This window comes from Cricetulus griseus, chromosome 2, assembly GCF_003668045.3.
Source record: "Cricetulus griseus strain 17A/GY chromosome 2, alternate assembly CriGri-PICRH-1.0, whole genome shotgun sequence".
In the NCBI taxonomy this organism is placed as follows: domain Eukaryota; kingdom Metazoa; phylum Chordata; class Mammalia; order Rodentia; family Cricetidae; genus Cricetulus; species Cricetulus griseus.
The window spans coordinates 25,694,797-25,721,113 of record NC_048595.1 but is presented as its reverse complement, the minus strand read 5'-3'; the positions used below and the strand labels follow the sequence as shown (position 1 = coordinate 25,721,113).

The 26,317-nt window shown below is 49.8% G+C and overlaps 2 protein-coding genes across 2 annotated transcripts; both read right to left on the bottom strand.

Moving 5' to 3' along the window:
- Nucleotides 1–2,612, bottom strand: Gja4 (gap junction protein alpha 4; the record flags this gene model as incomplete). Its single annotated transcript, NM_001244025.1, is given in 2 exon segments — nt 1–1,532; nt 2,542–2,612. A coding segment is annotated over 1 exon segment (1,002 nt). The 3' UTR covers nt 1–513.
- A 12,854-nt stretch (nt 2,613–15,466) lies between these two features.
- Gjb3 (gap junction protein beta 3) lies at nt 15,467–21,267 on the bottom strand. Its single transcript, XM_027399332.2, has 2 exons — nt 20,735–21,267; nt 15,467–17,004 (listed from the first exon to the last, which is right to left on the bottom strand). The coding sequence occupies exon 2, from the start codon at nt 16,968–16,970 to the stop codon at nt 16,164–16,166; it is 807 nt and encodes a 268-aa protein (XP_027255133.1). The 5' UTR covers nt 16,971–17,004; nt 20,735–21,267; the 3' UTR covers nt 15,467–16,163.
- Between the last annotated feature and the right edge of the window lie 5,050 nt (nt 21,268–26,317).

Here is a 26,317-nt window from a genome sequence, read left to right as displayed (position 1 = left end):
TTATGATCAAGTCATGTTTATTTTAGAAGCATAAACAATGGGACAAGGAGCGACAGAAACAAGACACCAACCAGTTCCCCCGGAAAGGGCCAGATCCAGCGCAGGCTGTGTCTGTCCAGGTGATGAAGCCGAGCCAGCAGCCTGCATCAGCCTTCTTCCAGGAGGACAGGGTGTGATGAAAACCCAGGGTGCAGTCCAGTAGGGGAGGCCCAACAAGTCCAGTTGGCTCTGGGTCCCTCTGGATCAGGTGAAAAGATCAGAGGATCCATAGCACCCTTAGCCAGGAGTACCCCCACCTGTTGTGACCGAATCTGGGCAGAGTCACATTCTGGAAAGAAGCCACGGTGTCCCTTGGTCATCACAAAGTATTCCAGAACCACCTGTAATCAGGTCCTCTGCCCAGCGAGTGTCCCAGTTGTCCCCTTAGTGCCTTTGAGGAGGGGCCACCTGAGAGGCATCCAAGATGGACATAGTTCTCAGGACCTCTCTCTTGAGTAACATGAGCCCCAGGTCCTACACATACTGCTTCTTAGATGCAGAGCTGTTGGGGCGACTAGGGGTCTTCCGGCCACCCTGAGGGGCTGCATTTTCAAACGGGGGAGGCCTAGAAGAGGTCAGCCTCTCCTCTGTGGTCAAGTTGGCCCAGTTTTGCTCACTGGATGAGAGCCCATTGTAGGTGGGACATGGTGGGGACGAAGGTCCCTCGCCCATGGGGAGGTAGAAGAAAACCTGTTCAGGGTAAGGGTCTGAAGCGCTGCCCTGGACTGGGGGTGTGTCGTGGTCCTTCCGTGCCTTTATCTCCCGGCTGACGCACCGACATAGCAGGTGCACCAGTTCCAGAAGGTTGAGCACCAGGGATATGACTCCCACCACCAACATGAAGATGATGAAGATAGTCTTCTCTGTGGGTCGAGAGACATAGCAGTCCACGAGGTGGGGGCAGGGCGCACGCTGGCACACAAACACGGGCTCCATGGTCCAGCCGTAGAGGCGCCACTGGCCATAGAGGAAGCCTGCCTCCAGCACACTTTTGCACAGCACACTGACCACATAGGTACCCATGAGCGCCCCACGAATCCGAAGACGACCGTCCTCTGCCACCGAGATCTTGGCCATCTGATGTTCTATGGCGGCTAGCGCCCGCTCTACATGTAGGTCCTTGGATGGCAGTGCCCGCAGCTCTCCCTCTTTCTGCCGCAATCGCTCTTCCCTCCGAGACAGGTAGATGACATGGCCCAGGTAGATCAGGGTGGGTGTGCTGACAAAGAGGAACTGCAGCACCCAGTATCGGATGTGGGAGATGGGGAAAGCCTGGTCATAGCAGACGTTGGTGCAGCCTGGCTGGGCTGTGTTACACTCAAAATCCGACTGCTCGTCGCCCCACACTGACTCACCAGCAAGGCCCAGGATGAGGATTCGGAAGATGAAGAGCACAGTCAACCAGATCTTGCCCACCACCGTCGAGTGCTCCTGGACCTGGTCTAGCAGCTTCTCCAGGAAGCCCCAGTCACCCATGTTTCCAGGGCCTCCTTCTGTGGGAAGACAGGGATCAGATAGCCATCAGCTGGGATGCCTTTCTTAGCTCCTCCTAGATGGAAGCCCACAGGAGCTAGTCTGCCAGGGCTAGGGGTCCCTGTCTAATCATACATTTGTGCCTTATTTCACAGGCCAGTGCCCAAGGATGACCACATCCCAAAGAGGTCTGGATTAACTAGAGGTTCCTATGGAAACGGACCAGTTGAGGAACTTATCCAAGGTCACGCAGCTGTGCCATGCCCTTCCTTCTGTGCAAGGCTGGTTACCCTAAGACAGCAGGGGTGGAGCGAGATGTCATCTTCAGGTTATTAGTGGCCCCTGTTCCCACCTTCCGTGCCTCATTTAAAATGAGAGGGTCTCATTTTCATCTTGGCACTTGCCAGTGGCGGGTGAGGAATGATGGAGTGAGGGGCTTAAAAGCCCAGGGCATTTGATCTATCTGCCAATAAAAATACCACCTGTGACTTTAGTGAATACACCTGGTCCTAGCCTTTGCCTCCATCCCATTTCCCTCCAAGTCTGTTGCAGTCATTCTCGACCCTCAAAAGAAATGGCCATAGCAGAGTGGAGGTCCCAAGGTTCCCAGCACATTTTAGGGTGTGTGTGTGTGTGTGTGTGTGTGTGTGTGTGTGTGTGTGTGTGTGTGTATGTGTGTGTGTGTGTGTGTGTGTGTGTGTGTATGTGTATGTGGTGTGTGTGTGTGTGTGTGTGTGTGTGTGTGTGTGTGTAAGTGGGTGGGTGGGTGCCTTTCCTATAAGTAAAGCAGGTACTACCAGACCTACATCTATCCTGCTTCCTTCTCTAATTAGCTGGGCATTTGGGTAACCTTCCAGTCTCTCTGCAAAGGTTCAATGAAAGAAGAGGGAACGGCGCTGAGCACAGAGCCTGGCTAAAGACAGGTTAGGTGAGCGCCGCTGGTGGCTCCAATCGTGTCTAGTGCCCCGGGCAAGCAAGCCTCAGCCCCCAGCAGTGGAGTGATCCGTATTCCCGGCTCCCCGAACTCACCGCCTGCTTGCCGGGTTGGCTCAGGTGGGGGGACGACCGTGGGTGGCCAAAGCTGCGCCTGCGGGAATCCTGCAGGACCGCGCCTCCCAACGGAGGACGCCTTAAATAGCGCGCAGCTGCGGGTTTAGGGCAGGAAACGCCAGCGGGAGGGCTCTGAGGAACAGGGGGCGGGGACTGGGTAGCACAGACTCGCAGGGCCCGCCCAGATTGTGCTTCTTGGGTTGCGGGAGATGGAAACCCTCCAGACTGCACTCTCCCAGGCTTTAGTCCCCGCCCTTTGTAGGCATCGGGCTTTCAGCTAGAGCAGGCAGATCTGACACCTGGTCCCGAGGCTGTGAGGAGTGGGTGGGGTAAGAGACGAGACTCATCAGTGTGCCGGGCTTATTAGAGCTGAACCCACACGGGGAAGGGGTGAGACTTACCCCTTCCTAGAATCCGGTGGATCTAGGGGTACTATCAGAAGTCACCTAGGAACTCTCTAGGGTCCTTTAAGACTGGGGATGGATGGAAGCTCCTGTTCTTCAGCTGGATGCCAGCTGATGCCCCTAAAAGGCAGAAGGAGAGAGGCCTTCCAAAGGAATTTGGAGGCAAGCAGAGCTCTGTCATTCACTCAGGCTTCACTGTGAATGAAGCGCATGGGATTAAAGACGATGCAGCTGGGAAATCCACAATAAACTAGCCAGGCCTGGTTTCCTGCCCCTCTTACTAGGTGCAGAAATGGAGACGGTAAGCCCTGGGTAACAGTAAAGTAAATGTGGTGTCCTCTGTGGTAGAACCAGGGCATCACCAGGTGTGGTTAGGGGCTGCAGAAGTCAGACAATGCCCAACAGCATCCCTAGCCCATCCTATCCCTGTTGCTGGTGCTAAAGCCCAGAAGAGGTTTGGAGACCCAGATGTGACTCGTGTCAGAGTATAGGGGGTCAGACTTCTGTCGCCGCCCCTGCCCTTAGACATGTCTCCATTCTTCCTCTACAGAATAAGGATAGAAATACACCTGCTTCGGAAGGTTGATGGTGCACTTAGTGTGCCATTGCCCCAGAAGGCTTGAGTGAGTGCCTGAAGCCAGTGATGTAAGCCCTGAACTTGGGGCAATAAGATAGGCAGAGCAAGAATTCCTGGCCAACCTAGGATACAGTGGGAACCTGTCTAAACAAACAAACAAACAATGAACAACCACAGAAAACAAAGGAAATACCCAGGCAGAGTGGCGCAGGCCGGTAATCCTAGCTACTTGAGAGGCTGAGGTAGAGGGATTGAAATTTCAGCACTATTAGATGCCACCACACGATGAGACTGTGGCTGTGGCTCAATGGTAGAGTGCCTGCCAATACTTACAAAGTGCTGGGTTCTAGCCCTAGCATGTAGACCAGGTGTGGTGATAATAGACCAGGTGTGGTGGAGCATGCTTGTAACCTCTCAGGGGGTGGAGGCTGGAAGGTCAGAAGTTCAAGGCCATCCTCTTCTCCATAGTGAATCTCTTTTCCATAGCGAATTTGAAGCTAGTTTGGGATATATGAGACCCAGAGAGAGAGAGAGAGAGAGAGAGAGAGAGAGAGAGAGAGAGAGAGAGAGAGAGAGAGAGAGAGAGACAGATTCATGTCCAGTCTGAGCAACTTAGAAAGACTGTTATCTCTAAAAATTGAAAGAAAGAAACTGATGGTATGGTTCAGTAGTAGAGCACTTGCCCGGGCTTGTGAAAGGGTCCACGGTTTCAGTCTCTACTATTGCAGAAACATCACAAAACCTGGCAGAAAGGACCTGTGTTGTTCCAGGAGGGGGCAGGGAAGCCAACGGAGGTAAGAGCAGAGGACTGGCAGGGTCTAGAAAGTGTCAGATGGGTGTGCAGTGGAAGTCCCAGTTCCAAACGGGATTCTATCCTTGCACTCCCAGGGCCTTCTGGAATGGAGCAGCTAGTGGGTAGGATCAGACTGCACACCAGCATGATTGCTGTCTGAAGAGCAGACGGAGCTGGCTTTTCCTTCCAGACCTCTCAGGCCCTTTCCCTTCCTCTCCCTCAGGGCCGTGCTAGGCCAGGCTGCACTGAGTCTCCTGGGATTCCAAAGGGGACAACTGGGCCCACTGAGTTCTGACCCTTAAGGGCATGGGAACTGGGCCTGGCCTGCTCTTACCACACCCCCAAGGCAGCCTCTGCTCCAGTAGCCGCCCTGCTGAGCTGCCTTTGGGGTTGGGCCCAGCTCTTTTGAAGGTTTTGCTCTCCCTGGGGAGGTGGGGGGGGGCGTTGGTTGGTTGGGGGGCTGGGAGCTAATTGAGGACCATGTGGGTGATGCCAGGGTTGCCTTCACCCACCTCCCACCCCTCCCTTATGAACTCCAAGATCAGGTTTCATGGAGGAGGAAGAAGAAGGGACCAGCCAATACAATCTTCACAAGTCAACCATTCTGAGGGAAAATGTCCCTCTTTCCATTGTCCTGACCCAGTTCAAACTGCCACCAATCAGTGACCCTGGAATAGTCTTCTAGCCTCCAGGCCCTGACTTGCTCCACTCAGTCTCCACATTTTCATAGAACTTTGGCAAAAAAGTTGCCCTGTTTCAAACCCTGCTGTGGCTCTTCCTGCCTTCAGGGCAAGTCTGCACTTTTCACTTTCCAGGCCTTGGCCACTGCTTGTGGCCTTAGCACTCTGCCACATTGTCACCAGCACCTGCCCCCCCCCAAATCCAGTTATTCTAACTATGTGGTCTCTGCTCTTGTCTTTGCCCATGGCATTGTATCTTCCTGGTGTACCCTCTCATGCTGATCCCGCCAGTCTCTCAGCTGCCAGTCTCTCAGGTCTGAGACTCGGAGGCATAGACCAGTAGTCCCAGCATTCATGAGGAGGATTGCCAGTTATAGGCTAGCAAGATCTACACAAGATCTCATCTCAATCAAAACAGCTTTTATTTCAAAGGGAATAAGAGATGGTTTGTTTATTCTGGAGCCAAATATGAGTGACCATGGCCTGGGAACACATATTTAAGTTACCCCAAATATTGTGCTCCAACATGGCAACAGTTCATGGAGTTTTTATAGTCACAGAACAAAGTGTTTTAAGAATACACCAGTAGAAACATCAGGCAGCAGAGTCTTGGCAAAACAGGGGATTCAGTACTACAGGCCCCAGATGCAATCAGAATGCCTTTGGCTTGGTGGAAGCTAGGAGTCTGTATATTCCAATCACATTACCTAATTGTCACAAGCATGCTGGCTCAAGTGCAAGTTGGGCAATACACGGCTTTTAGGGGGCCTAAAGATAACCTAACAATCTTTAACAAAGATGCAGTACGTGTAAGTAAGTACACACACACACACACACACACACACACACACACACACACACACACACTCACACACACACACACTCACACACACACACACACACAGGCATCTATCACCATTAGACCTGCCATCTCAACCAAGTTAGCTTCAACATGTATCAAGTATATTCACGTTGCTATGCAACAGATCTCTAGACTTTTCATCTTGCCATGTGAAGTGGCACCGTTTGAATGCCTTCCTTTTTCTATACTCCCCTTCCCCATTACACTGGGAGTTTCTTTCCTTCTTCCTTCCTACCTTCCTTCCTTCCTTCCTTTCCTTCCTTCCTTCCTTTCTTTCTCCCTCCCTCCCTTTCTTTCTTTCTTTTCTTTTTCTTTTTTTTTTTTTGAGACAGGTTTTCTCTGTGTAGCTTTGGAGCCTATCCTGGCACTTGTTCTGTCGACCAGGCTGGCCTCGAACTCACAGAAATCCGCCTGCCTCTGCCTCCCAGAGTGCTGGGATTAAAGGTTTGTGCGGCCAACGCCCGGCCACACTGGGTGTTTCTTAAGGGCAGGTAGCCAACACAAAGCAGGGCATCCGGCCTGCAGATGAATCTACCAATTCAACATATGCTTACTGAGTACCTTGTGGTGCTGTGACACTATTCAGACACTTGGAGCAGCTGGAGGACACAAGAAATTCCTAGCCTTCTGAATTTTACTTTGTAGCTGTGGGAAGACAGAAAAGACAATGAAATAAAAGATGAGATAGTGGCTTAATCTGAGGGGAAAACATTGCAGGGACCCTGACAGCACAGGGCACTCAGTTTTAAGTTCCAATAGAAGAGAAATGTGTGCCAAACAGCTGCCATTGAGGCTGAGCCTTGAATGAAGAAGGAAGGCTTTGCAGGTGGAGAGAGCCTAGGTGTAAAGTCCCTGAGGCAGGGGGGTGCCTGGTGTTTCCTCCCTGAGGTGCAGTGAGGAGGTCTGCATGGCTGGGGCAGGTGATGAGGTTCAGGAAGGTGAGAGGTAAGTTGTGGGGTGGGGTAGAAACGCAGGACCTGTTGTTAGAGTTGACTTTAAAAGTCTGGGGCAGGTAGAAACCCAGGACCTGTTAGAGTTGACTTTGACAGTCTGGGGCAGAGGAATGCTGTGGTGTCACTTCGGTTTTGCAGTATGTCCTCCACCCCATGCTGCGTTGGAAATAAACTATGGGGTGACACATGCAGACTGCCCCCTTGAACTGTGTAGAGTCTGGTTGGCTGGAAGCAATTTCAGGTCTGCTTCTGCTGTCCAGGTGCTCACATCCATCCTAGGCGGGTTCCTGGCAGTGATGGATTCCCAGCTCCAGTGTGCTTGCTCCCTCCCCATCTGTGGATGCAACTCCCCAATGTTCCTATGTTCTCGATTCTTCTTCAGTTTCCTAGGGCCGGGAGCAGGAGACAAGGGGATGTCTTAACTAGCTGGGACTGCTGTAAGCAGAATACCAGAGCCCCAGTGGCTTAAACCAAACCATTCCTTACATGGAGGACCAGGCATCATGCAGCATGGCCAGGTTCTAGGTAAAGGACAGCTGACTTACATATTCATGGGACAGAAAGATTCCCTCCATCTTTCTCTCCCCACTCTCCTGTGGCCAGGCTGGCCTCAAACTCAATATGTAGCCAAGGATGACTCTGAACTTCTGATCCTCCACCTCTTCCTACTGAGTGTTAGGAATATGGGGGTGTGCCATGCCTATCAGTTTTGTTGGGGGCTGGACACTGAGCCCAGGGCTTCATGCATGTTGCACCTCCAACTCTTCCCATGCCTTTTTGATTTTGTTTGTTTTCCAGACTGTCCTCCAAGTGATGATCCTCCTGTCTCAGCCTCTCAAGTGCTGGCAATGTGGCAGGTGCCACCATGCTGGGCTTTTCCCATCTCTTTTTATAAGGACACTAATCACACACGTGACAGGGCTCTACCCTCATGACCCAAACATTTCCCAAAGGCCCACTACCTAAAACCATCACACTGGGGGGAGGAGTTCAATATATGAATTGGGGGTGTGGGAAGGGTAACACAAATTCAGTCCATATACAACGCAGGGTTTGTTTTGAGGGTGAATGAAGACAAAGAGGCCTCTTGCTCATCCGGGGTTGTGGGGTGTGGTGAACATGCGTAGTAAACTCAGACTTGGAAATGGCTTGGAATCTCCTATTAAATTTAGGCCTGTTAGGGAGAAGTGCTCTCCAAGGGGATATGAGTGCCACCTGGTGGCAATAGTGATTGTCACGGGGGACTTAGTTGTGAATAAGCTCTGGGTGGATCAGTGTGCAGAGTGGCTCAGAACATCTCTGTCCAAGGCTCGATGCACAGGGCTGGGCAAAACCTCACTAGGCATCTTATATATTTTACGCCTGGAAACACCATGATTGATTAGCCAGGACCAAAAGTCATGCCACTATAAAAGTCACTTTCCCTACACTGCCTATTACAGGTCAGGCCATCATGAACAATGCTTGTCCATGCTGCCCGTTATGATAACTCTGGTCACTTTGCTGCCACCTGGCCCCTGATACATTGGGTCCCAATTAAACCCATTGTATTTAATTCATCCAACCGAGCAGCAATGCCTTCCATTCTAAGGTCTGGCACAAGGAAAAGGGCAACAAATGTACTTTTCAAATGTACTGGCACCCCTCTCACCATTTCCATTGTGGAGGATTAGGTTTTACACAGAGTACTCAATATAGCACTGCAGTTTCCCTTACCCTTAAAAACTCTCTGTCAACACTAAGGGGTATCAGGCATCTCCAACCCCTTTTCAGTAGGCCATCCCTTGACAAATGCTTCAGCCTTTTGACACATTCGTAAGTTGTGCAAGCTTCCATATTAAACCTAGAATCTCCACTCAGAGGGTTCATATTGATAAACTCAGCCCGATCCAGTTTATGTTCCTTCCACTATCATCGAACACACTTGAAACCCATTCCCACACTATTCTCTAGCCTTCTGCTCAAATGAATTAGCAAACTCATTAAGCTCTTTATTAGCGTATTGAAATTCCAAATAGGCTACACTCTCTATCTCCCCTCTAGCTTGCTTGAGCTTTAGTCTGGTTATAAGTCTAGAGGCAACAACAGGTGGGCCCTGGGGGACATCAGTATTGTCTTGCCTGGTATCTCCTTCAGAGAAAGTCACTGCTGGTTGAGCAGACAATGAAGGGTTAATCTCCTCAGTCAAAGGGGGAAAGGCAGTATTTCAGGGGGTGAGAGTACATCTTCTGGAGAGACACCTTCCTCAGGTGAGAGAAACCCTTGAGAATCTGAGGGTTTAAAATTCTCAGCCTCAATAGTACCCCCCCATCGCTTCTCCATGTTTCAATATCCCATTCTGTACCAGTCAGTGCCCTCACTATAGCACCCTCAGAGGTTGGGACTTGACTTTTCTTTCCAATCCAGCCAGTCTCAGATTGAAGGCTCTGGCTTGATTTTTCAAAACTTGATTTCCATGGCTGTTGGAGAGAAGGAGATCCTTTTTCAGGGCATACTTAGAAAAACTTTAGACATTTATTCTCATCTGGAACTGGTCAGTTTTGTCCCCAAGTTTATTGCTTTTCATTGTATTTTGAGATACTAGAAGTTGGTTAATTTTATCATGGAGTCCATTGCTTTATATACAGAGACACTGAATCTTTTTTTCTATGTTTTTAAATTTAAATTAGAAACAAGCTTGTTTTACATGTCAATCTCAGTTCCCTATCCCATCCCCTTTTTGCTTCCCAGGGAAGGTGAGGCCTTCCATGGGGGAATCTTCAAAGTCTGTCATTATTTGGAGCAGGGCCTAGGCCCTCCCCCCGTGTGTCTAGGCTGAGAGAGTATCCCTTTATGTGGAATGCGCTCTCAAAGTCCATTCGTATACTAGGGATAAATACTGATCTACTACCAGAGGCCCCATAGATTGCCCAGGCCACCTAATTGACACGTACTGGATCAGTCCTAGGCTGGTGGTTTCCTAGCTATCAGTCTGGGGCTCATGAGCTCCCTCCCTCTTGTTCAGGTCAGCTGTTTCTGTGGGTTTCACCAGCCAGGTCTTGGCCCCTTTGCTCATCACTCCTCCCTCTCTGTAACTAGATTTCAGGAGTTCAGTTCAGTGTTTAGCTGTGGGGAGACACTGAATCTTTGCTTACCCTAAATGATGAATCAGGATAATCAAATGCATTTGCATCCTTAAGTTTGTAAAATGGTTCATGTTATGGGCTTCCAGTACTCTCTGAGCTTCCAGGAGAGGCTTCAGGAACTGTTAACTATAGGTGTTGGCAAATTGGAAAGTTATTCCAGATACTTAAAAAAATCATCCTTATAATTCTGTTGCTCTAGAACTACTTTGGGATCAAAATCTGGATTAGTCAGGGTTCTCTAAAGGAACAGAAATTGTAGAATGAATCTATCTATATATAGAGAGGGGATTCATTAGAATGGCTTACTGGCTGTGGTCCAGCTAACCTAGCAATGACTGTCCTTCAACAGAAGGTCTAATGATTCAGTCCACAGGCTGGATATCTCAGTGGGTCTTTAGTGCACATCGGAATCCTGAAGAAGTTGGCTCTGATGCTAAAAAGAGATTGACTTGCCAGCAAGATCCAGGGAAGCAGGCAAAGGATGTCCCTTCAGCTGTGGACTTGACTTCCATCCTGGAGAAATGTGACCAGGGCCAAGAACTCACTCCATGCTGAGCCCTCCCATGGCCCCCTCCTGGAAGAGTTGATGTTTTCTGGTTGCTGTGACTTCTGTGGCACACTTTGCCAGACATCTGGCACCACCTAGGAAAATGCTGGAGGGGTTAGGAAGGAAGCTCAGTTGGTGGAGTGCCTGCCTAGTGTCTTAGTCACTGTACCATTGCTGTGACAAAGCACCATGACCAAGGCAATTTACAAAAGAAAGCATTTAACTGGGGGCTTGCTTCCAGTTTTAGTGGGTTAGTCCATGACCATCATGGTGGTAGGTAGACAGGCGTGGCATGAGCTGGAGAAGTAGCTGAGAACTCACATCTGATCCAAAAGTTGCAGATGGAGAAAGAGAGGGAGACTGGCTTTTGAAACCTCAAAGCATACCCCCAGTGACACACCTCCCCTAGCAGGCCACACCTCCTTATCCTTCCCAAAGAGTCCACCAATTGGGACTCAATTACTCGCATATGTGAGCCTATGAGGGCCACTCCCATTCAAAACACCACACCTAACACGAACAAAGATCTCAGTTTGATTCTTAGCATTTCATAAAACTAGGTGTGATGACTGATGCACACCTGTAACCCCAGCACTCAGGGAATGGAGGCAGGAGGATCAGGAGTTCAATGTTATCCTCAGCAACATGGCAAGTTGATATGAAACTATCACTGTCGGGGTGGGGGGGGAGGGGCAGCCTCAAGGAGCACAGGGTATAGGAATCCTCAGAGTTGGTGAGGCTAGACTTTTCTAACTGAAGGAATTAGGGAAAAGGACACTCACAAACTCTCTTGATGATTTCCTTCTTTATTCTCCCCCCCCCGCTTTTTTTTTTTTTTTACACAGATTTTATACCCCAGAATCTTCCAGGCAGTACAAGAGTCAAAACGGTTGCATTTCATTTCTCAACTGAATGAGTATAGATAAAAACATTTTTCTCATCTTCCTCAAATGATTAAACATTTTATGTATTACAGGTGAAAAACAAATTATCCCAAGAACCCACATACATTCATACGCAAACACCTTGTTATAGATTAACCATGTGGGCAAGCAAGGTCTTCTTGTCAGGTCTTTTACTGACAGGCTGTATTTGCAGTTACAAACAAAAGGCCAATTACTTCATTACTTACCTTGAAAGGCAATCTTATAAGGAGTCTTAAAGGAATCACAAACCTAAACTTTTATATATGAAAAAGAATCAGTCAGCTATCTCTACTTTAAATCTTTAGGGTACACATCCATTTATTAATGTTTTTTTATATCAGGAGATTGAGGGCAGAAATGGGCATAAAGAATTAATCATCACCTTTGGTCATCAACCAAACCTAGCAAGGAGAGTACGTCAGCCAGTAATAATTGGGCTGCTTTGTTCTTGTTCCCTGACCTTAAAGAGTTCTGCATTCAACTATGTGCCTTTCTAGAACTTTAGATTGTCTTCTTGTTTAACAAAAACATCTTAGTCTAACTTTGTTGTTTTCAAAGCTTTGTTTCAGCTGTGATGCACTCAGACCTGTGAACACATCTCCTGACATTAAGGCTAAAAGAATCTAAACTAGCTGGGCTCCTGGGACTCATTTGTTAATCCTTAACTTGAGCTACAATCCATGCCGCTCCTTAGGTGAAATTCACAGACCCTGACTGTGAAACATATCCTTGTATTTGTTTTTATTCATCAAAACTCTGTGTAAGCTATCATCATTATTATCAAATTACACAGTACAGCTTAGGGAGGTGTCATCTTCTTGACAATCCACAGGTAAAAATTCCCAGTAAAACGGTATGTTTCCAAGACATGAACACAATATTACAGGCAGTGGAGACCTCCACATGTCCACTCACACCACGCTAGATACCAGAGAAAGAGAGCTGCAGCAAACATGGAAAGGCACAGCAGAAGCAAAAGACATTCCAGGGACTGAAGTACTGTGACCTTGCCTAAATGAGATTGGCCCATCATAGGATTCCCCTCTGGCAGACTGACACCTGAAACTTCAATTGCAACTCGCTGCTCCTCTAGCATGGCTAATGCCATGAAACTCTTTTTTAAAAATGTTTTTATTAATTTTTCATATGATATATTTGATCATATTCTTTTTCCTGTCCCAGCACCTTCTAGGTCCTCCCCATCTCTCTACCTACCCAAAGTCCTGTTCTTTTTCTCTCCCAAAAGGAAAAAAAAAAACAACAAAAGAAAATCAAAACAAACTTAAAACATTAAGACAAAATTCCAAAACAAAACAAAAAGCACACAAAAACCATAGGGTTCTTTTTGCACTGAGCAACTACTCCTGGGCATGGGGCCTACCCTGGAGTGTGGTGGATATCCAGTGACAGTCCATTGGAGAAAACTGATTTTCCCTGACCCAGAAGGTATATCTTTATCAAACCCTCCCTCCCCTCAAGGCTTAGGGATCCATGCAGAAAGGGAGGGAAAGTGATGGATGACCCCAAAGGAAAGTGTCATTCAGACACAACAGGGCTGATACACATAAGAACTCACAGAGATTATGACAGTATGCACAAGGCCTGCATAGGTTCAAAATCCCAGCGCTCAGAAGGGGGAGTGGCCACTCCTAGCCAAGAAACTGTGTGTGTGTGTGTGTGTGTGTGTGTGTGTGTGTGTGTGTGTGTGTGTGTGTGTGTGTGTGTGTGTGTGTGTTTGAAGGTAGTGGGGAATGGCTGAAGAGAGATGGCTCAGTGGTTAAGAGTACTTGCTGCTCTTGCAGAGGGCCTGGGTTTGGTTCCCAGCACCCACGTCAGGAGCTCACAGCCATCTGTAACTCCAGCTCCAGGAGATCTGATCCCTTCTTCTGTACTCCTTGGGCACCTGCATTCATATGAACAAACACACCCCACACAGACATATATACACTTGATCAAAAATTTTTTAAAAATTAAAGAACAGAAAAGGACAATCCTAAAATCTGTGGTAGCAAACAGGTAGAGACCTTTGTAACTGCCCAGCCCAAGCTGAGACCTATCTGGATAAAGCTCAGTCACCAGGGACCCTCCCAGGCACAGTCACACCTAGGCATTTCCTGGCCCCAACAACACTGTGCCAATGCTTTACCTAATGTCTCCTTTGATCCCTGGAGCAGTCGCCCCAGAATGAACTGTTCTGAGTGCTGAGTTGAGTTCTTTTTTCCCCTAGAGCTACTCTCCACCCCACCCCACCCTGCACTGGGAGACTCACCTGCAGCCACAGATTCAGCAGGCTTCCTTGTGCCCTACCTTCTGGTGGGGGGAGGGGTCTGTTCAGTGAGCCACTGGCAGGTGAACGGGAGACAGGAGAGAGTAGTTGTGGGGGTGGGGATTGTTGGCTCTGGTCTCACGGTGAAATGCATCTTCTAGTTCCTGTTAGCACATTGGCACCAACCCCACCCCGCCCCCACCCCAGGTGACTGGCCCATTCCATAGGTTCGTAGTAGTTATTTTTCATGTGGCTTTCCAAACTGCCACAAAGCAACCCGAGGAGGAAAAGGTTTATATCCTCTCAGTTGGAGGTTGCAATCTGTTAAGGCAAAGAAGATACGGCAGCAGGGACATGAGGACTCTCGGTCACTTCAGCCAGGAAGCTCAGCTTCTCTGCGGGGCTGCCCACTATTAGCCCAATCCAGACAGTCCCTCACAGTCACAGTCAGAGGCTGGTCTCCTATCTCCTGGGTGGTTCTCCGCCCTGCCTAGTCTACAATCAACGTGAGCCATCAGAGGCACTGCAGTGTCCCTTGCTTTGCCTCAGTCACATTCAGGATCTTGAAATCAATCTCTGTAGGAACCTCTCCCCGCCCCCGCTTCTCCGCTCCTCAGCACCACCTCACTGGGAAGCCAAGGTTGGCTTTGAACTCATCATCCTTCGCTCTTCACCTCCCAAGTGCTGCGCTTACTGGCTTGTACTGCCATAGAACTACACACTACTACGTTGTGTGTGCTTTTTTCTGTTGGGACCTCGGCTGACACAGGTCCTATTGTGTTGACAATAAGGCAGAGGTTCTTTAAGATTAATCGAAGTGCAGTGTGGTGAAAGTGTATTATAAAATGACGAGGCAGTGATTTGATTTGCGGGGGAGGCGGGGAGTTCAGGGAATGAGCAGCCTAGCCCAGAGCCCGTTAAACCGGGCTGACTCACCCACCCCTTAATGGCCACAGAGAGCAAAGGTGAGCCACAGCCTGTTGTGTTTGCGAGGTTCCCTGGCCTCTCTTTGCCCTTGCTGGCTGTCAGCCCACTGGCTCCTGACTTTCTGGCTCTTGGCATTGGTTTTAATGGTCACTAAATGTTCTTGAACGTTAGTCTATGCTTGCACAAGGCTCTGCTTCATTTTCTGGTCTGGCTTGGCACGTTGGCTCCCTTCAGCTGCAGCCGGACTGCGTTTGGAGTGGGGCTATGGTGCAGAGTCTGTACTTCCGTCTCCCCGGGATGGGCACGTTGGGCTTAGGTCCACTTAGGTTGTTCCAGCATCTCTCTTAGGGCGGTGTGAAGAAGTTCGGGGGAAAATAGACAGCTGAATGAATTGCTGGGTGAGACTGGGATGTGAGCAGTCTCCAGAGTGGTGATGTACTTACTCTACTATGAGTGTACATGAGTGAGAGTATGAGTAGCAGGGATTGTGTGAACACAGGGTGGGGATGTGGGCTGAGTAACAGAGAAGGGAATGTGATTTGTCTGTAATGAGAGTGACTGCTATTGTGTGTGCTCAGATCAGTCTAACTTAGGAAGGCTGGAGGCGCCCTCTGGTGGCCACACCATGAATCCCAATGTGTGTATTCCCCTGGTCCTCCCCAGGTTCCCAGAAAAGAGCTGCCAATAGCCACCCAGTCTTTCCCCAATCTGGCTTCAGCTTAGCTCCCACTCACGAACCTGGCTTCGTCCGCAAGCCCCAGGGCTCTTTTCCCCCCCAGCGCGTCCTCCTTTGATTTCAGGGAGCTGTGGGTGGAAGTTGGGGAGAATGGAGCAAAGAACCAAATTGTATAAAACACAGCTTTATTGATCTAAAGAAAACTGACTTGGATGTATTCCCATTCCATGCATGCCCCCAAGGTCCTGGCCACAGGGTGCAGCGGGCTGAGCACTCTGGCGGGAGGAAGAAGAGTATTGCTGCCTGAAGGTGGAGGTTGGGGAAGAGCATCCAGAGAACCCCCAAGTGTCCCAGCAGCAATTGACACAAGACCACTTAACACATTTGTTCTCTGGCCTCCAGAACATTCATTCCACTTAGGAACCAGAGCAGCTTCTCATGGGGGAGTAAAAACTCCCTCTGGCTGGCTGTCCCCAGTCCATGGCCAGCATCTCTCCAGTTGTTTTTGTTGTTGCTGTCTCTTCTGGAGAGCCCACCCCCTTCCATTTCTCTCTTCCGCTGTGCAATTCAAAGAGGATGGATGCCTGGCATGACAGTCCCCTGGGGTAGGTAGAAGCCCTGTTTACCAGCTCAGCTAAGTAGACCCTTGCATGCATGTAGTTAATTTGTTAATCTAAATATCTTTCTGAAGCTGGGTTTGCCGTGTTACCTATACCAGGTAGCCAGCACAGAGCCCAGCACCCACAAATATCTGCTTCAAACATTAATTGGCTAGCTTAGTGAATTCAAAGTGGGCACCCCCAGCACCCCCGGGATCCCTCCACCCGCAGCACCTCCCTGCTTCACTCCTCCTCCATCGTGCTGTTCAAATGGGGGTCAGGCTGGGTGCTGAAGCCCGTGGCTTGGCATTGCCTGGTTCCGGGTCCTCACTCTCTAGAAGCTTGTGATGACAGCGGCAGGTGGAGGCTCGGCTGGAGGACTTTGGGGAGCTGCTGCTCTTTGTAGACTTGACCTTGCTCAGGCCTCGCATAACCCTGTGGAAAATGAGGTAGAAGATCTCACAGATGGTGAGAATAATGCAGACAGCGGAGGCGCCTACCATGAAGTAGGTAAAGACTTTCTTCTCCGTGGGTCGAGCGATGTAGCAATCCACGGTGTTGGGGCAGGGGTCCACACCGGCACACTGTACCAGACGTGGCATGGTGAAGCCATGCCAGAGCCTGTGCAGGACATACAGGAAGACCAATTCAATGATGAGCTTGAAGATGAGGCTGAGCAGGTAGGTCCACCACAGGCCGCCGTGCTTCTTGCCAGGATGGCTGTATAGCTTGGCACACTGATCCCCGTGCTTCAGGCGATGCTTCCGTTCCCGCTCCTCGCGGTAGGCTACGTGCAGGATGACCAACATCGAAGGACACGTGACGAAGATGAGCTGCAGGGCCCAGAGGCGGATGTTGGAGATAGGAAAGAAGTTGTCGTAGCACACGTTGGTACAGCCAGGCTGCCTGGTGTTACAGTCAAAATCTTTTTGCTCGTCACCCCACACACGCTCAGCCGCCACCACATACACCAGCACCCGGAAGACGAACACGACTGACAGCCAGATGCGTCCGAATGCTGTGGAGTACTGGTTCACACCGCTCAACAGGTCCTGAAGCTTCTTCCAATCCATGGTGCCTGCTTGCGGCTTTCGGGGCTGGGCCCACCTGAGGGGACAATGGAGAAAACCGTTAAGCTAACGATACATCTGATGACTATAAAATAAAAAGTGTTATTTTTGTTTATGGATATGCGTGTCATTGTTTATGTATGTGCACGTGGCACGGAGTCCCGAAGAGGGTGTGGGACCCTTCACAGCTGGCATTAATAGGCCCTTGTAAGCCACCTGACTATGTGGGTGCTGGGAACTGAACTTTGGTCTTTCGATAGATCTTTAAATTGCTCAGCCATCAATCTAGCCCTGCCTTTTCTTTTCTTTTTAAACAAAACAAAACAAAACAAAACAAGCCAGGTACAGTGGCACACGCCTTTAACCTCAGCACTCAGGAGGAAGAGGCAGGTGGATTTCTGTGAATTGGAGGCCAGTCTGGTCTACATAGTGAGTTTCAGGACAGCCAGAGCTATATCATGAGACTTATCTTAAAAAGAAAGAAAATTAGCCTGGCGTTGGTGGCGCATGCCTTTTAGTCTCAGCACTCGGGAGGCAGAGGCAGGTGGATCTCTGTGAGTTTGAGGCCAGTCTGGTCTACAGAGCAAGTTCCAGGATAGGCTCCAAAGCAATACAGAGAAACCCTGTCTCGAAAAACAAAAACAAAACAAAACAAACAGAAAGAAAGAAAAATCAAAATTTCACCATGTAGCTCAGGCTCAACCATCTCCTTACCCCTCCTTTTTATTTTATGCAAAATAAGTTTCACAATGTAGCCTAGACTGGCCTGGAGCTAATGACTCTGCCTCCTGAGTGCTGGGGTTGCACCCCCATACCCCCACTCACTGAGCTCTTTGTTTGGGTGGACTTGGTAGGTCATCCCAAGGATCCTAAGAGGTGAGGACTCTTCCCAAACTGAAGATAAGACACCGAGAATCATCTGGAATATGCAACCCACCCAAAGTCAGAGCTAGAGCTCATTGCAAGCTAGAGCTCATTGCAGTCTGTGACACACACACACACACACACACACACACACACACACACACACTAAATATTCAGGATCTCATTTAACCTTTTGTAAGGGTACCCTGAAGTGGCTGCTGCTGTGCTCCCACCTTAGGGATAGAGAAGCTGATAATTAAATGACAGTGATTACAAAGCACATAGAGTGCATGGTACATGTTCCATAAATGCTGGTGACCCATTACTGCAGGGTGTAGGCAGGCCACGGATTTGCATCAAGAGGGTCGGATTTAGGCACATGCCCTTCATCCCTTCCTGGATGCCCACCTCAGCCCGTTTTTTCCCCCTTTCCCTTTTCAGACAGTCTCAGATTGGCTTTGAACTCTCAGAGTAGTCAAGTATAACTTTGAAATTCCAATCCTCCATCCACTGCTTCCTGAGTGCTGGTTTGGCAGGAGTATAACACCATGTCCAGTTTTATGTGGTATTGAGGATCGAACCCTGGGTCTTGAGCATGCTAGGCAAGTACTGTGCTCCAAGCCACAATTTTAAAAACTGTTCTCCCACTGATGTCTCAACAGCATCCTGTGAACCTGGCATCGTGAACCTATCCTACAAAGAGGAGACTGAAGGAAGCCAGAAGAGGAGAAAAGACCTGGTAACATTTTTCTTTTTCTTTAAATTTTATTTTACGTGTACGAGCTTTGCCAGCATGTATATCTATACACCATATGGGTGTCTGGTGCCGATAGAGGCAGGAACGGGGCATCAGATCCCCTGGAACTGTAGTTATAGACAGCTGTGAGCTGCCACGTGGGTGCTGGGATCAAACCAGGTGTTTTGGAAGAGCAGCCAGTGCTCTGAAATGTTTAGTCATCTTCCCATCTCCAACACCTGCTAATGTTCCACAGTCCATGCTAGAAAAGGCAGGGAGGTTTGCATCAGGTGGGAGATGCATAGGGGGTTGGGTCTGTTTCCTGGGATAGCACTTATTTCAGATGACATGTACAGAAAGCAGGACCTGGGGTTTTTAGCCTTCCCTAGATTTGCTGTTAGCCATGGCCTTGTAGGGCCGATGGGTCAGGCCAGCTCATCTTCCTCCCAGTTCTGGGTGACTCAGAGGGTGTAGACAGGTGGATCTGCTGAGTGTACCTGGGATTGGCATGCTGATAGGGATGTTAGCAGCATTCACCTCTCCCTAAGCCCACGTGAAGCTGGATCTGCACACACGAGAGAGTGCTTTCCAGGCTATTTGGGATTGCAGGGCCACCGCCTTGGCCCAAGCAATCATCATCCTTGCCCATATTCCTGCAACAGTCCCCTCATTGGCTTTGAGCTATTCTTTGCACACTGCAGCCCATTGAGTCACAACTGATTACATTCCCTCCTTAAAAGTCTTCACTAGTTCTCTACAGCCCTGCCACACCAACACACACACACACAAACTCACCTTGCCGCTCTCTGCTCTGACCTTGCCTTATTCCTCCTGCCAGGAATGCTTTTCCTCTGGAGCCTTAAGTGGCCGGACCCTACTCATTACTGTGGCATCTCTGCTCCAACAATATCCCCTCAGGGTCTCCTCTCAAATTACTTCAGGTCTGAACCTGCTCCAGCCAGTCCACTCCCAACGCCTCTGTTTTGCAACTGTCCAGTTTGAAATTTAAGTCTTGGTCATTTGTTTGTTTGTTTTTGTTCTCATTTATCACCCGTCCAATTAGCATGCCTACTTGACTCTCTGGCTGCTTCAAGTTTGGTATCGCTTAGCACACAGTAGGCACTCAGTTCATGCTGAATGTGTAAACAGGTGGAAGCTGAATTTTCAGAGAGGCATGGGAGGGCCGGACAGGACTGCAGAGTAGCTAGGTTGCAGTGCACTTCCTCAGCCTTGCTGCCTTCCACAGGGCCTGCCTTTTGAGAATCTCCGTTCTGGACAAGATGGGGATGACTGGGAAGCCCTAGTCCATGAAGACCCTCACAGGTTTGCTCCCGGCATTTTCTAAGCCCTGGCCTCTATGGAGGGCCATGGATTAGCACCTGTATTCTGACCTCCGCACTGCCATTTACTAGCTGGGGGACATCCAGAATTCTGTAAAGTCGCTAACCCTGTTCCTTATCTCCTATCTTGGGTTGCTGCAAGAGTCGGGAGTTCCCTGGTCAGCCTGCTCTTCCTGGGAGTGCTGAGAGAATGAGCGGGAGGAGAGGGGTTCCTGGTACTGGTACCCTCTAAGGCTGCAGCAGCCCCCTCTAGGGCTCCCCATTCTTGGTGCAGGCTGCGTAGTCCCTCCTAAGACACACCCGGAGACAGACTCATCTGCAAAGAATTTCCCGCCTAGCCGCCTACCCAGTGCCAGGGACTGGTGGAGCCGGTTCTGGACCCACCGTTGCCCCCCAACTCCAGCTGCCAGAACAATTTAGGTGCAGGACCTAGCCTCTCCATCTCTTGCTTGTCTACCCTTCACTATTGTCTGTCCCCAAAGGCAGAGCTCCCCACTTGGGTCCCGGGCCCCTTAGTTTCCTTCCATTCTAGGCAGCTTGGGAACTTGCAGCTGGGACGGGGGCGTCCTTCAGAGAGAGAGAGAGAGAGAGAGAGAGAGAGAGAGAGAGAGAGAGAGAGAGAGAGAGAGAGAGAGAGTCTGTGTGTGTGTTGGGGGTGTTGAGCAAGCAGAGTTGAGTTAAAGTGCCTCTCCACTGCCCTTCTGCAGCACTCCACCCCCAGCCTGGCGGCGTGGGCAGGCTCCAGTCCAGCCACCAGAGGATCTCCACAGAGAGGGGCGCTCAGCCGCCCGGGATTGTCGCCGCCCCTTCCCCTTCCCAGTACTTACAGTCAGTTGTGCCGCCACCGTGGGTGGCTGGTCCCTGGAGCCCAAGACCCACAGCAGAAGAGGTTCGAGATCGGAGCCAAGCCCAGCTCTGTGGCCTCAGTGAGGCTCCTGGATAGCGCAGCCAGAGGCCGCGTGGAGGAGGGGCGGTCGGGGGCGGAGCCTGGAGTCGCCTCCAGGGGTCCTAGAGTTCTAATCCTGAAGCAGCTGAAGCAGCTGCGTTGACCCGGGAGCCCCAGGCTGCTTCGCAGAGCCTCGGCTTGCTCGAGCGTGGAATGGGGGCATTGATGGCCACTGGCAGGGCTGTTGCAAAGGCTGCAATAACATTAGGGCGTGAAACACCTTGCAAACTGTTAAGTGCAGGCAGGAGGGATGGCAATAAATGACTCGCCCACAGCTGGTTACCACGGATACCTGGCCTGCGCCCTGCCGGTCTGGATCACAGGTCTCAACCCTGCATTTGGACACTGTGGGCGGGCGGGGCGTGAGGCGGAGTGGGGGAGAAGGGCGGTGCTCTTGCCCTGCTTGTGTGCTTGATGACAATCTCCAGGGACCCAGGTGTATCTTTGTGACAGTCCTGCGGGGCTCACACTCTGTGCTGGCAGCCGGAAGGTACACAACCCGGAAAAGAAATTTCAGGGGAAAAGGTGGTGCTTGGAGCGATTTCAGAGTACCCAGTCTGTCCGAGGGTGTGTGGAGCAGGGGTGGGAGGCAGAGCCTGTGAAGGGTGGAAGCCTGTGGTTGAGGGACTCCTAAACTGAGCACTGGGAACCAGGAACACTTAGTCTTACTTGTGTGCCTGGACTGGGGTCCTGAAAGCCCCTAAACGCCCCAGGAACGGAAACCCAGTGTTTCCTGGGGATCCCCAGATCTTAGTCACAACCCTGCCTGAGGCTTCACTGTCTAGACAGAGATGACTGTTGCCCGACCCTGGTGACTATTATCCCACTTGCCGAGAGTGTACCCATAGGTGCCACTTCCAATCTACAAAAGGCTCCCATTGTTAGGAGGATCCATTACCGGGCCCTCCTGTTACCCAGAGGGATTCCCGTGCTCCCGAGCTGTGCTCTTGGGCCAAGACTGCTTCTCCTATGTACTGCATATCACTTTTTTTTGTTTTTGTTTTTGTTTTTTGTTTTTGTTTTTCGAGACAGGGTTCCTCTGTGGCTTTGGAGGCTGTCCTGGAACTAGCTCTTGTAGACCAGGCTGGCCTCGAGCTCAGTGATCCGCCTGCCTCTGCCTCCCGAGTGCTGGGATTAATGACGTGCGCCACCAACGCCCAGCTACTGCATGTCACTTTTACAGCATACGAATGAAATATCTCTGATCGTTTCTGCACTTAAAGGAGAAGATGGAGTGATGTGCTCGGGGCCACATGGAAGAAGTTACAGAGCCAGCTCCAGAGAGCTCAGTGCTTAGGATGAGGCTATCTTGTACTTGATGTGGGTGCGGGACTGCCCTTAGCCAGCACGTGGCTGGACTTTCTGGATGGCTCTGCTAATGTGCCTGGGTGACAGTGGGGATCCCTGCCCCTGCCACCTGCTGCTCATCACCTATTCCCCTCCTACAGTCAGAGGGAAACCCCTGCCCACTTTCCAACCCATCAGAACATTTCTGTCCCTGATGTGTCACTTGAAAAGGCTTGTCAAGGTCACTTCCGATCTTCATAAGGCTAAATCCCACAGTCATAAATCTCTGACGTTCTGAAGCAGCTGCCACAGTGGGGTCACGCCTTTCTTCTCAGAGCAACTTCCACCTCCGCTTCCTTGACACCCTCTCAGTTTCCTCTACTGTGGGTGCTCTGGGCCAGGCCTAGGCTGGGCTCACCTCCCGTCCCAGGTGAGCGCACCCAGTCCTAGGGCCCTAGCACACATTCACTGACACGTTCACATGTTCATCCATGGCTGGCACTAACAAACACCATTGTGCAACCAACGCTTCCCACACCTCCACCATGGCTAATAGGTTCTGGTTTTCTTTCAAGAATAACCTGTGCACGGTCAACTATAGAGAAGCCTTCTATGACCCGTGGAGGGATGCTGTGTGCGCTACTATATGCTTTGAGCTGTTCCTCTCTGTAGACAGAGGGTTCTTTTTTTTTTTTTTTGCCGCTTTTCGTTTGATTTTTTTTTTTTTTTTTTGAGACGGGGTTTCTCTGTGTAGCTTTGGAGCCTGTCCTAGAACTAGCTCTTGTAGACCAGGCTGATCTCAAATTCACAGAGATCCACCTTCCTCTGCTTCCTGAGTGCTGGGATTAGAGACATGCACCACCACAGCCCGGTTCTCTGTTGTTGTTTTAAAGAGATGAATTGTGTTTATACTAGCATATATTCTAAGTTGCACACTGACAGAAATTAAGGCTGCTTCCAGCCCTTCCTTTCAGGGCTAGGCATGTGTGGAACAGTTGGCAGAGCACTTACTGGCCCCTCCCTCTGTCTCCTCCCTTCCCTCCCTTCCTCTTTCTTTCCCCTCCCCACCTATCCCTTCCCTCTCTTGCTCCTTCAATTGCAACAAATCTCCTTGAACAAATATTATTTGGGCTTTTTCTTCTCCGTGTGTGTGTGTGTGTGTGTGTGTGTGTGTGTGTGTGTGTGTGTGTGTGTTTGCACATGCACGCACACGTGTGTCTGCACACTCAAATGTAGGAAAGTGCATGCCTGCTCCTGAGTCTAAGTCAGAGGACAATCTTTAGTGTTAAGTCCTCAACTTCCACCTTGTTTGCGACAGGGTCTCCTGTTCACTGCTTTGTAAGCAGGCTGGCTGGCCCCTAGCATCCAGGGAGTCCCCTGTCTCCACCCCTCATCTCAATGTAGGAGTACTGGGATTACAGATGCTGCAAGCTATTGCCTGACTGTGTATGGGTCTAGAGGATCTGAACGAGGTCCTTATGGTTGCTCTGCAAGTGCCTTCTATACTGAGCATGTCCTCAGCCCTAACTCATTTAAAATCGTGTCTACGGGCTATTCCTGGAAGTGATGCTTTTGGGCTAAATTGATATGTTGTTTAATGTTTTGATAGACACCGCCAATCCCTCTCCATGGATGCATTGGTCAGCATTACCATGACACATCATGGTTTGTTTTCCCCAGTCTTTGCCATGAGAGAGCATTACCAAATTTTATGATTGTTGCTACTTTGTATGTCTATTTTGTGTTTCTCTTAAGAGACCCTAGTCTTTGAAAGTGTTTGAAGAACCATTTTGTTGATGGGTTTGTTTCTTCTTGTAAACTTCCCTTTGCCTCAGTCCATCTCCTACAGGTAACTGCTTTTTATTATTTACTTCATGGGAATTCTTTACATATTAAGAAAATAATGGTGTCTGTGATACAAATAGAGTTTCTTCTGTCTGAAAATTGTGTTTTGACTTTTTATATGTATTTTCTTTTTGTTTTGTTTTCTTTTTCGAGACAGGGTTTCTCTGTATTGCTTTGGAGCCTGTCTTGGAACTTGCTGTGTAGACCAGGCTGGCTTTGAACTCACAGAGATCTGCTTGCCTCTGCCTCCCGAATACTGGCATTAAAGGTGTGCACCACCAACGCCTGGCTGTATATGCATTTTTAAATTAAACTAGTTTATGTGATATATTTCGATCATGTTATGTCCCCTCCCCAACTCCTCTCAGATCTTCTCCCCTCCCCACTCAACTTTATGTTCTTTCTTTTTCTCTCTTTCAAAAACAACCCCCCACACCCCAAACAACAAGCCCCTACAAAAACACAAAAATGAAAATCAAAACAAATTACCAAAAAACCAATAAGACAAAAAATGCCAACACAAAACAAAATGAGACAAAAAGTCAGATGTATGTATTGTTTTTTATGGACTCTGTCTGGGTTTGGTCATGATTAGGAATACTTTTGCCACTCCGAGAACGGACATAAAGTATCTGGCCCAGCTCCTCAAGTTAGTGACCTGATGATATAAATCAGATCACATTGCTCTCTGTTACAGTCTCCCAGTGACTGTCATTAGCTTGAGACTAATACCCACTCTCCCGAGATTGGCCTCTAAGGCCACAAATAAGCAGCTGCTTGGTCTCCTGTCCCACACTGTCCCTTTGATCATGCCTCTTCAGTCACACTGTTGGTACCCTATGGTGTCGGGATTCTTCAGACAAGCCATATTCATACTCATCTTCTGGCTTTCCCACTTGCTGCTCATGGCTCTGCACAGGACATGTTCTTCCTCTTTATTTGAGAGTCACCTTTCTCTAGAGTGTCCTTGCTTGCCCCCTTCCTCTGCAGTCACTCTTTAACAAGGAAGGCCCTGGGCCATATTGCTGCCACATCTCCAGACACTTGGTTTGTAAATGACATGCTTGGGGCACAGAGACTATATCTGCTCGCACTGTGTGCGTGTGTGTGTGTGTGTGTGTGTGTGTGTGTGTGTGTATGTGCATGCATGTACACACAACACTGGGTAGCTGCGTCTTGGGTTTAGCGTTAGCTGCTTATGAAGGTAGGTTTTTGTTTTGTTTGAAACAGGGTCTCACTTTGTAGTTCAGGCTGGACTCTAACTCGTGGGCGTGCCACCACACCTAGCTGTGTATATGGGTTTTGCTGCATGTCAAGGTGTGGGATTGTGGAGATGGTGGTGTGGTTTGGAGCTTGTGACTCCTGTGGCTACAATAGGTGGTGGTGCAGGATCCTGTCTGTGGTTCAGCAGGCTCTCCTCTGGTGACCAGGCATTTTTTGCCACATAGATTCTGTTATTCTGACCCCACTAAGGCTATCTCTTCCTCTTGACACCTGAGAGACCCCTCTCCCGAATAAAACCACTGGCTTTGCCTCATCCAGACTGAGCTTGGAGAGTTCATCCCCATGGAGAAACTCTTAAGGGCCTCGAGACCTTGCTACCCCACCCTACATTTTCTGCTTCTTGAGTTTGGGTACTGTGTGGGAGGCCATCTAGGCCATCCCCCTGCCTCAGGGCAAGTCTAAGTTGCGCCAGGGATTGGCAGCCACCTTTGTGCCACCCCCATACCCCTCAGGCCCTCCACCTGGCATCTGGGGGTGGCAGGCCCAAAGCCACTGCTCTGATTCTGGCTCAGGCCCTGCCTGGCTCTACTCCGAGGCCACTCCTTCTGTCTAGAGCTGTGTCCGAGCCATGCCAGGCCTTCCTTCCCAGGCTGGGGCTGCTCTGGTGTTGGCATGTTCTCAGAGATTTTTCTCATCCCTTGAATGGAGGGGTGGGGCTGGGAGAAGGCACCGGGGAGGGTTCTTCTGAGAATTCTCCAGCTGTGTTTGAGCTGGCTTGGGACTACAGCCAGGCATGAGGCCACACTCCCAGCTGGAGTTCTGTATTGCTTCTGAGACACTCAGAGTTGCTTAGACTTTCTGCACATATCACTTTTCAGTAGAGTGGATGCCTGTCTTCCTTGATTTGCTGTCAGGATTCAGCCGCTGTGTGTAAACATCTCTGCCCCACCCCTTGAATCTCAAGGAGCTGGCTCCACCTCCTCTCATCAACATTTCTTTTTTTCTTTTTTAAAGAAAAAGTCTCACCATGTAGCCCTGGCTGGTCTGAAACTTACCATGTAGACCAGGCTAGCCTCTCACTCATAGAGATCTGCCTGCCTCTGCCTCC

What these genes read in the sequence shown, in the direction of transcription:
- Gjb3 (XM_027399332.2), bottom strand. Translation starts at nt 16,970, where the DNA reads ATGGATTGGAAGAAGCTTCAGGACCTGTTGAGCGGTGTGAACCAGTAC.